We start from the raw sequence: 11,754 nt of genomic DNA on the forward strand, positions 1-11,754 counted from the left end.
TAAATACACTGTATTTTCTTTCTGGGTATGACTGTTTTGTGTTACGTTATGAGTGTTTTGTGGTGTATTTTGCAAATTAATAGCAGCTCATTTAATTATAGGAAGGGTGGAGGGCACATGCAGTCCCATTCCAGAAGACAGGAACCATAAGTAGTGTTGTGTGCTTTCTGTTACCAGGTTTGGTAGAGTTGAGGCCTATGATGACCTGCTGCAAATGTGATTAAATGTGAGATAAATTATAACAAGTAAGGAAGGGTTGCAAAAGCTTGCCTGAATGGCTAGAGGGCAGTGGTAGCAAGGAGGTAGAGAGCACCTTTGCCATTCCTCAGTCCCTTTTTCCATGTGGATTCATCCCAGGTACCAGTCTGACCTTATATCAGCTTTTAGTATAGTACCAGTTCCTACCTGTCCCCGAAATCTGAACAGAAGTTGCCATAGAACACTGTGAATTTGGGTTGTGAAAGTACAAAGAATTACTTTATCTGTTGCTTCAGGGTGCACAGCAAAACTAGCAATTTTATTTGACATACACAAAACTTCATTTCCTCTAAGAAGAATATGGAGCAAAGCTTTTTGTCATTAAGAATCACACGGTGATCAAAATTTTCTGGTTAAATGGTCACATTGCAGTAGACTCGAAACTAACACCTCTGAGAAGTGTGAAAACCAATTCCGCTAAGTGTGGAGTGTTCTGTCCTGAAAACCTCAGCACGCTGATTCCTGAATGCTCAGGAACTATATCTACACAAGATCTGAAACATTGTATTTATTAAAAAAAAAAAAAAGGCTTGTAAAACTACAGTGTGTATATTCAATAGTAATTTGGAGATAGTGGTGGTAAAGACTTGTTAAAATAGACTTCTGGTCTAGAGTTTGTGCTCCTTGGATGATAGAGAGATAGTACTGAGAATTCAAAACACAACCACAGAACTGAGCCACAGGCTAGAACATGTGATGCTTAAAAACTTCTACCTGCAGAAGAGATGAGTGGAAGGCAGGGTTTTTTTTTTTTATTTCTGATGGTTTTTTCCCTTGGCCAGGGAAACCCCTGGAGCTTGGATCTTTCCAAGGTTTATTGCCCAGAGTGGCTACCAGAAGTTTTGATTACAGATGTGGAGACAGGCACTCCAGTTCTTCCAGTTTTCTTCTCTGAATGCCTGCCTTCCAGCCTCTTGGCCTTCTTGTGCTGTGTGATGAGTCAGCCTGGTGCAGTCTGCAGACTAGACAGGACTGTGGTGATCAGGTGCAGAGATTTCCAACCACTGCCTACAAGATGAATGTGTGAGTCGTGTCCTACCCACACTACTGATGTTTCAGGAGTTGCCTCAGCTGCCTCTGGTGGCAGTGTGTCAGAGAGAGCGAGAATTTGCACTACCAGGCTTTGAGCCTTCCTTTCTTCAGTAGGTGGACCAAGAAAGCATGAGCAATGTTTGTGTTGTGCCTCTCCAGACTTATCTGGGGTTTGTACTGGCTGACTGAGCACCTGGTACCTTTCCTATACTATTAAGATTACTTAAGCAAACCCAACAAATTGTGGAATATAAATTCCACGTGTCTCCAAGTTAGTAGTTTTTTTGTCTGCAGATAATTTGGTGAGGGATCCACAATGTAAAGAAAAGTGGGTGTTTTCTCAATGTCTTAAACAAACTACAGCACTCCTTATGAGTAGAAAAAATATAATCATATGGCTTTGCAAATGAGGAAAAACTGACAATTTTTTAAGGGAACCTGTCATTTAAATAAAATGTTTTGAGCTGTTGTGGGGTTTCGTATTAATTTCAGTTCCTAATAAATGTTGGTGTTGGCTACTAACTTCCTGGTGCAATTCAGTGTCTTGCACATTCTTAAATAAATACTTCATGTGCAAATAATGACTTGCTATTTGCAAGCCTTCAGCAGATCTTCATCTTTGATATGTTCAAATGTCTTACTATCTAGGTGCAGCTACAGCATTGGGAATTTCTAACTGTAATCTTTAAGATGTTGACCCAAGCCCTTTAACAGTGAGTGCTGAAGAGGTTGTACCTGCGGCAGAAAGCAGGGAAAGCACGCACTGTGCAGTGAAAGTCTACCTCTCTTCCTCAGAAACTTCTCTGTGAGAACTCATGTGATGCAATGCCTCTTCCTTAAAGAGCAGGAAAGAAAAATGTGAAAAGTCCCTCGTGCCTGACTGTGGGTGTTTACTTTCTTTTTTTTTTCTTGTGTGTAGTGTAGAGATTCATTTTCCCTGTCCCCACTGAGCTGGTGAAGCCCTGCTGCACCTGACACACCAGAAGAGGCTGAGGGAGCTGGATCCCTTCAGCCAGGAGAGGTGGCACTCAGGAGAGATGTAACTGCAGTAGCCAATTATAACAAATATTTGCAGAAATGAGGGATTTTTCTCTGAGGCCCCAAGTAAAAACACAAAAACCAGCTGTCATAAATTGCAGCAGGGGAATCCCACTAGGATATGCAGGAGAAAACTCACACTGAAAGTGATTAAGTATAGGATAAATCTGCCATTAGCCCTGTGCTTAGCATTAGGCTGGACTGAAAGACCTCCAGAATCCCGTCCTAAGACAGGTTTTCCTGTGAGTCCACACTGGCTGTTTAGAAAAGACTGAAAACTCTAGCTCCAATTGTGGATAGTCTTTAGGTCCAGAGCAATGTGAAGTACTCATTTTTTTAATTTTTGTGTGAAATGCTACACGAGAGAAACTTGCCTGGCCTCTGCCAGTTACTAGAGGTATTTTCTGTATGCTTTGGGAATTTCTCCCCTTTCTTCATCCTCCCGCACACTCATTCAGGTATGTAAGGAGAACCCACCCTCATATCCACTGCAAATATCAGAGACTCACAGCCAAAGGTCATGCTACAGTAACAGTTTCAGGGTTAAATTGTCTCCTCTTATGTGTGGAAAATAACTCATTCAAAGGAAAAAGAAAGAAAAGGAATAACCAAGGAGATGGTGCCATGAAGTGGGATGAATCAGGCAACTTTCAGCAAGAATGTACTTGTGAAATGTGCCTGTGAATGTACTTGTACTTTACCTCTGTGTAGCAATAGTTTGTCCTCAAGAGAAAAAAAGCTGTTTTCCCAGCATTCTGATAGGTTTTAATTCCAGGAATGGAAAAGATCCTCATGCCCAGAGTTCTATATTGGTTCACAAAAACATCAGTTCTGCTGTTTCACAGTAGTTTGTATCAAAAAGGTGCTTCAGTGTGTAAGCTAGGATGAGCTAATAGCATAACTACTTATGTGGATTCTGCTGGAGAAAGTAATGTATATTGACTTTTCATTTCTTCATAAAGTTCAGAGCACCCTTAATATTGTTTTTAAAAATTCTTGTATTTTAAATGGCATTGCAGTGCACATCATCCTGTAGTGTTCCTCAATTTTTTTTAAAATTTACTATATACATATTCTATGAAACTCGAGACATATGTGTCTGTACGTATCTGTATGTGTGTTTGTGTAGCTGGTCCTTCTTTGACTGCAGTAATTTTTATCACAGAAAGCCCTGAAGCAGCATGACTGAAGCTGATGAGTAGCACAACATTACAGATGCTGATAACCTGCTATAATTACAATAACAACCAAATTTATATAAAGAGTTACCAATTAATGCAGAAAGCTGAGCCCAGTTGCAGATAAAACACTATCAGAGTGCAATATGCATGAAACCATGAGTTTTTCCATGTGACAGGTGTTTCTTGCCCCGTTTCACCACGTGGCAGAGCAGTTTTTTTCTGAGCAAAACCCACCGGCGCCAGGCAGGCTGGCCCTCAGTTCTGCATTCGTAGGAGGAGCCACCATCAAAAGCAATTTTGGCAAAGGTCCACACTTCAGCTCCTGGCAGTGAGCTGTTACGTGGGGTATGGGAAGGTGTGTTGGTACTATTCGAGTAAACAAATACCTGATCTGTGACTAAACTTTGATGACCTTTCAGTCTAGTGATTGGTTTGTAAAAGTTCCCTATTCCCGCACTTGAGCTCGTATAACATGACGAAATACTAATTGCATTTGGTGTGGGGAACTACTTAAAGGTCACTGAGTTTTGAAAATGTGTTTGGGAAATGAATAGATAAAAAAATTTACAGCCAGGGTAGACTTTCTGCTTTCTGCCTTCATTTTGGTAGGTGTTTTTTCACTTCATTTCTTCTCAATTCTTTAATTCCCTTAATTGGTTATTCAAATTAATTATTCATAATTAATTATTCATAATTAATCATTCCTAATTAATTATCCCTAATTAATTATTCAAAGCTGCACAGTTAGCATTTTAGTATATCTGCTGCAGATTTAGTGCTTGTATAATGAGGTATAGGTGATCAGCTGAACTGAGAGCCTGTGCCCATCTGTCTGACCAAGGTCAGCTTCTTGATTAGATATTGTCCAGTTTGCTGAATATAACTGGTTGCTTTTAAATAAAGAATATCTTCATTTGAACCAGAACTTGCACTTTTTCAACCTGACAAGTGTTTTGCCTCCACCTTTTCCCAAAGCAAAGATGATTCTCTGACAAATTTTTTTTGTCTGCAGACAGATGGTCTTCACATCCATTACTCCTTTGGTGGGAGTTGTTACATAGTGCTGCATTAAGTCATACAAAATTTGCATTTTTCTCTTCTTGCTTGTCATCTTGAGTTTGCAAAAAGAGAATCCTGACCTTTGCCTAGTTGTACTAGTGCATGAGCAGCTAAGCACTGGTGGGTGTCAGCATCGGGGAGTTTTCTGAGGGAAGCATGAGGGGCAAGGCCGGGCAGGAGGGCCAGCAAGCTCCCAGCTGCCTCCAGTAGCACCACATCCACCACCAGCAACCGACTTGGCTGAGTTTTCCATACGTCCCAGGAGCACAGAACTCCTCTCCCACCAGGCAGGAATGCACGTGGCATTAAAGCACTAGTAAGCACAAAGTGAGATTTTTTTTTTTGTCTGGGAGCCTTGGCATCTCCAGCCCTGGGGTCAAGCTTGTAGGGATGCACATATTGGGAAGACAGGATTCAGATGACAGCGCTGACAAATGCCAGTATTTGTGCAGTTAGTGTTGCAGCGCACCTGCACCAGTTGGGGCATATGACTGGCAGTCTGAAAGTCCAACCCAGAGAGGCACTTTGGCCCAGTGGGCTGGGCTCACCTTCTCATTCCCTGCTAGGAGGCTGGTAGTCTCGCAGCCTCCCATCATCTGTCCAGCAGCCCATGTGGTGTGAACGTGCTGCCCAACAGCCAGCAGCAATTTCACAGCCCCTCATTCTTCTAATGATACACTCCTAGATGATGTCCTGCTGTGAACACACCTGCAAACTCTGTCTCTTGCATTTGACCCAGAGACAGTCCATCAAACCAGAGGACAACCCTCAGGTAGGTCTTTTATATGTTTGCAGCAAAATTTCTTGTGTTCTTCAGCTGTGAGCAACTAGTGAGCTGAAATATAAATAAATAAATAAATAAATAAATAAATAGATGAATAATTTAATTGATAAAAAGGATGGCAAGCAAGCCAGCTTCTGTGATAAATTTATGGGATAAAACAATACTGACAGACATCATTTGGGAATTAGTGTCTTTAAAAAAGGACCTTATTTATGATGGTTTGCTTCATAATTAGTTCCAAACTTCAGTGTGACCACAACTGCCAAGTAAGAACAATTGCTCATTTTTAATTTAGAGCAACTCATATGTTTTCCAGCTAAATTAAACCAAACCGGGGAATTTGGGAAACCACTGAGGGGAAGTCTGGAGTGGTTAACAATTACTTCCTCATAAGACATGCCCAAGAGGAAGAGAGGTGCTTTTCAGTCATGGAGCTGCTCTTCTAAGCATGAGGAGGATCATGCTTTCCTTCCTCTGCTTACTGATGCACCTGCTTCAGGATGAGATAACTTGTAAGTAAGGGCTTTTCGCTCTTTTCCTATGTGGGGAGGGGGGAGGGGGCAGGTCCTGTTTTTGAATCTCTGGATGAGTCAAGAAGTCTCTGGATCTTTTGCTGGGTTTTAAAAGTCTGGTCACTTTCAAATTGGTCTGTTATTTTATCTTTCAAGGTTCTGAAATACAGATAAAACAAGCATGTTACCCGTTAGATTTTTTCGTGGCTGTGTTACCAGTTTCAGTTCAACCAGTACAAGTCTTACCAGATTTTGTGATATGCCAGGGAAAAAGATGCTGTCATCTAGGTTGCAAAACCCAGAAAAATACTAGGATTTGGATGTTTCAGAGAGGTTTTTAACTGGTTCTGTCAGTAATATTGCAGTTTGAAAACAGATGACCTTAAAAACTGTCAGACAGCTTTTCCAGTAGTGCAGACAGGAAAAGCGGTGAATCTCAGGTTATTGTTTATTAGGCAAGAGCTGGTAAATGCAACTGTGGCAACAGTTAAAAGAACTATAATCTCTTCAGGTTAAAGCTGAACACAGAGGAAAGAGCATTTGACTTTTAACTACTGAATGGGCTGCTTACTGCAGACTCTGTGAATAGATCCAAAGGATTTGTTTCCTGGGATGTGCATGAGGCATCTTACACAGCAGTTAACTCACTAAGGAAAAAAACCCACAAAAATTTAAAAAAAACACAACCAACCAACCAAACAAAAAAAAAAAACACCAACAAAAAAACCCCACCCAGACAGTCCACATAAAAGTGTTCCTTTCATAGTACTAAATGTACTTGTTCTGTAACTACTAGATCTCATGACTTGGAACGTTTTGATCGTGACATCCAGGAGATTTAATTTCCCTTTGTGGTCTGCTAGTCACGAAACCAAATGGTCTATGGCAATACCCCCATGATTTCAATACAGAGGAGCGTGTCTGGGACAAACACGTTATGTTATCATTCCATATTATTTGCAGCACTTTCACTTATGGAAAACCAAGACCTGCAAGACTCGATTAAGCCACAGAAGGTAGAGTTTCGTTCGTTAAACTTCAACAGCACTTTGCATTGGCAGCCTGGGTGGGCCAGAGAGGCAAGAGACACACTCTACTTTGTGCAGTATAAAGTGTAAGTACCCGGGGAACTCCAGCCTCCCACTGTGCCAGGGCCTATCCCTGCTGGCCACATCAAAAGGATTTCTCAGGTGACATGGGATATTCTCCTCATACCTGGGGAACAGCCATGTCCCGCTTGGCTGCCAGCTCTCAGTTGTCACTGCACTTATCAATTAATATCCCATAAGGTGCAGCCAAGCAGCATGAGGCAGACAAGGAACAAGCACCTCCAGGAATATGCTCTGTATCCTCATTGCACCACAGAGTTGAAGAAAAATGTAGGTTGCAGGGGACCTCTGAAGGTCACTGGGTCCAACAGCCTGCCAGAAGCATGTCTGGCTAGGTGAAGTTCTTCTGCAATAGGACATTAAAGGTGTTTCAGTGGCCCACCTTGCCCACGACAGTGTCTCAGGGTGCCTTGGATGGCAAGCTTGAGGCAACACTAGGGGCTGGTCCTCAGGGTCTGCTCCCATCCCTGGTGCACCTGGTGAGTGCCTGAAATCATCATTGCCCTTGAGAAATTACCTGGTGAAATCTGGCATTCTGCTCATTGTTGAACACACTGGCTAAGCCAAAGCTTGCCTGCCTCTTCCACAGGGCAAGTAAGAGGTGGCTTCCTACAGGGCTGGTGACCCATGTCTCTGCTTTAGGTATCTTTCAGAAAAAATGAAAACCTGTAGCTCCCAAATGCCCATGAAATCAACCTTCTCTGTCATCAAATTGAAAGCAGTAAATTTCCACCGGTGTCAGTGACACTGAAGTAAAACAGAGGCTAACAATCTGCATGGACCCAGTTGGTGATAGCTAAAGTTTACATCCTTCCTTCTCTTTCTCCATAGTTATGGGCAGACCACATGGCAAAACAAACATGACTGCTGGGGAATTCAAAGCCATGTCTGTGACCTAACACATGAGACCTCTGACATCCGGGAGCCTTACTATGGAAGAGTGAAAGCTGCATTGGCTGGTGTCTATTCCAACTGGAGCCTCAGCTGCAGATTCACTCCCTGGCGAGAAAGTAAGTGCAAACATATGGGTCTCTCAGAAAGGAATTTGATCTTCTAAGGCATGGAATGCATAATTTCTGCTCACAATTTGCAAGCATCCTTTTCTAGCTACAAAGCTGTACGTAAAGAAGTTTTAAGTCAATTGCTCCCAGGTGAAGTGTTATACTAAAATAATTTTTCCCACACTTGAAAGCCAACCAATTATGGCTAAACGGGCACTTACCAATAGTTAGGAGATCAAAAGTGCCCAGCTCCCTTTAATTCACATTGCCCTCTTCCTCAGGGCATGGAACTACATTAATTATTTTCAGCCAGTTTTCAAGCTGCTAGAAGGACAGGATATGAGATGGAAAAAAGGAAACATTCCCGTCTTGGGGCAAAAAGAGAGCTGAGTGCTGTGTGGCCACTATTCTCCTCACATTTGTGTGTTTTCCTCACTTCAGCAAAGGACATAGAACAGACATGTGCCAAGCTTTTAGTTAGTTCTGTCATTATAATGCCACAGGATGTTAGAAATGGAGAGCTGTCCAAACACTGAACAGTACCAGTCTACCTACCCAAAAGTTCCCTATGAATTAACCAATTTTCCCTCACTGGTCAATGCAAAATTGAATTGTCAACGTGGGTGACTTCACAGCTCTGCAGTGCAAACCATCTTGAGCCTCCTGCACAAATGAAACCACAAGCTTTGATATAAAGAAGTACCTTGCAGCAGCAATAGCCCATCTTGTCCTGTGCCACCTCCTCCTCCTAAAGAGATGTATGGGGCAGCTGCTGCCCTGTCTCCCCACATTTCTGGGGCTGCACACACAGGTATGCAGGCACTATCTTGAACCCTTAGCTGTGTTTAACCAAGCAGATTGCAAAAAATTTTAACGTGATGATGGAAACTGCATTCTTGGCATAACTGAAATGATTCAAATGGATATTTTATGCAGTCCAAGCACACAGACAAATATGAGGGAAAAAGAAAATCAGGACAAAGAATCCAAAGCGTTTTGCTTGACTAGGCAGCACACAGCAACATGCAGCTCTAAGAGATTTCAAAAAGTTTGGTTCAAAGTTAGATTTACAAACACAGGAAATGTCACCCCTGAAATAGCAATAACCAAGCAATAACCACCAAGAAGGAAGAATTTATAAAGTGACTCTTTAACAGTAAATACAGAATAATATATTGTTGGAAATATGATAATTTGTTGAATGGATTCAAATTGCATTCTATGAAATATTATTAATAAACTAGAGTTGTGTTTATAGCTTTGGGTTTTTTCCTTAGCTACAATAGGACCTCCAATAGTAACTGTGGTTCATAGCAACAAATCCATTGTAGTAAAGCTCCAGCCTCCCCATTCTCCATATAAAAGGAAGAAAGGCAGCAAGATACCAATGACAAATTATTATGATCTGGTGTATCAAGTCTTCATAATTAACAACTTGCTAGATGAGGTAAGTGTATATTCAAATATGAACCCTTTACCATTGAAAAGCCAGGAAAGTATGGGCACACCATTCTTGTTTTACAGCTGAAATAGTCTTCTGGGATTGTGAGAGCATTGATGACTGCACAGGCATTTGTAAACAATGTAGGCTTATTTTTCAGGAATAAAATTTGTTTGAGCTGAGTTGTAAATCCTCCCTGTATTATTTGTCATCAACTTAGTATTTCATACTCTAAGATATATATTAAAAAATTGAGACAGGAGGGGAATTTGAGGGGAGAGGCAGAATTTTCTTTTAAAATCATAAATAAATTATTAATGCTGTGGACTCTGTGTAAGTCCACATGCTGTTCTACACCCTCTGCTGTTAAACTTTACTCACAAATACATTTGCTAGAGAAATGTGCTTGACTGGCTCTTTTTTCTCCACCATGTGTGAAGCAACACAGAGTCCTGGTGTATGAAGGAAAAGACAAGGTTATTAAAATAAAAGATTTGAGGCCTGGAGTCAGCTACTGCATCGTGGCTAAAACCTATGTGCCCATACTGGACCGCAGCAGTGCCTACAGCAGCAGGCAATGCACTGTGCTGCACTGACAGGTAAGTCACTAGCTGAAACTGGAGATGACTCTGGAAGTCAAGATCACAAAGGCAGATGCTCTCCAAAAGGAGAAAATAAAGTGTGGCATAGAAACTGCCATCCCATATGACAATATTAGCTAGAATTCTTACATAATCTCGGTTAGTTGCACACCAGGTAAGGATGATAAGGCCAAGGAGGTTAGAAGAATGGGATAGAAAATTATTTGCATGCTGGCACTGTCCTCAAAATTATCTCCGTACCTTTCTTTAAACAGTTATAAATAGTATTACTTTCATTTTTTTTTCTGTCAAGTAAGAATTAATTAGGAAAATAAGTTACCTCCAACCTTTTTAACATGCAATTCTCCTGCAAGCTCTGCATCTCAATTCTGTTCAGGAATTGATCTGATGGATTAATTAAAATATGCCTGTCCCCTTTTTGTAGCCACTCTTCAGTGTAATTTTTTTAAAAATAAATCAGTTATCAAATTTCCTAAGTTCCTGTGGGCCAAAATGCAAGAGTTAGCTCCATTAGCTGGTCTGAAAATTTGGTTTTTTACTTACCTGAATCACTAGACTATCTTCAGGTATTATATGCCCAGCAAAGAGATTTACCATCAATCCTGTCTTGCAGGTGCAAAGACACGGAGTGTACAAAGACTTAGCCCACAGCTGACTTCACTGGAATTGGCCTTAGCAAGCTCATATCTGGGCCCTTTCTAGGGGGAAACTGAAAAAGCGTCAGAGTTTGAACCTGGGCTTCTGTTCTACCCTAATTGTTATACCCTAACTATAAAAGTTTTCTTTTCTTCAGCTTCATAATATGATGCATAACATTGATCTCTCTTAAGTCTTGGTCAGTGGATTTAGGCTAAGGAGGGAGCCCATTTCTAGGAGACATTCCTGCAGTTTTGCTCACCTTCCCAGTACTGTAAAGAGCTGGAAGCTCAGGTTAGAGTTGGACTTCCAAACAACCTGCAGAGGTGCAGGAGGAATGCAGGAGAATGGCATGTGTTCAGTGTCAGTTCAGTTTAATAACACCCAGCTTAAATGCTCACTCCAGCAGCAATTATCTTTCTCTTCCCAATTACAGGGATAATGGCAGAAGATGCTTTCCATCACAGATCCAGCTGTAAATCAACATCTGTTGTCTATGTCTGGAATACATACTTGGACACTTTTTAAACTAACCTTTGCTGCATTAAATTATTTGATTCCTCGCAATCATTTTATGCTACATGAAGGTCAAGGATTGTTTGTATGTCCTATATTACAATTTATGATGGTATATATTTGCATTTTCAAAGGAAACAGTCTTGTAATATAAAAGAAAAAAACATGCAAAAAGCATTTGTGGAAATATCCTTAAGATTCCTTCTAGGGTTTTTCTATTTTAAGCCTTGGAATTAAAATACAATTTATAAAACAGAAGTTTCAGATATTTTATGTCTTCTAGAACTACGGTTGCAACAGAATATGTAAAAAGTGTCCTCTCTTTAAAATAAGAAATGTACAGTACAGGAGTATGCCCGTGCTCACAGTGTCTTCCTAGTACCCTCAACATGACATTTCTGTCAGTGAAAACAGTATGTGATTAGCCAGGAACTCATTTAAACGAAAACAGGAAAGATCCTTTCTTTCACTTGATGAAAGACATTTAAAAGGAAGAGACTCTCAGCAAGTTTGCTGATGATACAAAACTGGGGGGACTGGTTGATTCACCTGAAGGTTGTGCTGCCATTCAGTGGGACCTTGATA

The 11,754-nt window shown here is 41.0% G+C and overlaps 1 protein-coding gene across 1 annotated transcript; it reads left to right on the forward strand.

Annotated features, from left to right (window-relative positions):
- The first annotated feature begins 4,233 nt into the window (after positions 1-4,233).
- On the forward strand, positions 4,234-11,339 carry IL22RA2 (interleukin 22 receptor subunit alpha 2). The gene is given in 8 exon segments (XM_008923819.3): positions 4,234-5,340; positions 5,669-5,787; positions 5,789-5,864; positions 6,828-6,978; positions 7,805-7,983; positions 9,252-9,421; positions 9,856-10,014; positions 11,090-11,339. Coding segments are annotated over 6 exon segments (771 nt in total). The 5' UTR covers positions 4,234-5,340; positions 5,669-5,748; the 3' UTR covers positions 10,012-10,014; positions 11,090-11,339.
- The last annotated feature ends 415 nt before the right edge of the window (positions 11,340-11,754 follow it).

Source organism: Manacus vitellinus, unplaced genomic scaffold, assembly GCF_001715985.3.
Source record: "Manacus vitellinus isolate BGI_N305 unplaced genomic scaffold, ASM171598v3 scaffold_4_pilon, whole genome shotgun sequence".
In the NCBI taxonomy this organism is placed as follows: domain Eukaryota; kingdom Metazoa; phylum Chordata; class Aves; order Passeriformes; family Pipridae; genus Manacus; species Manacus vitellinus.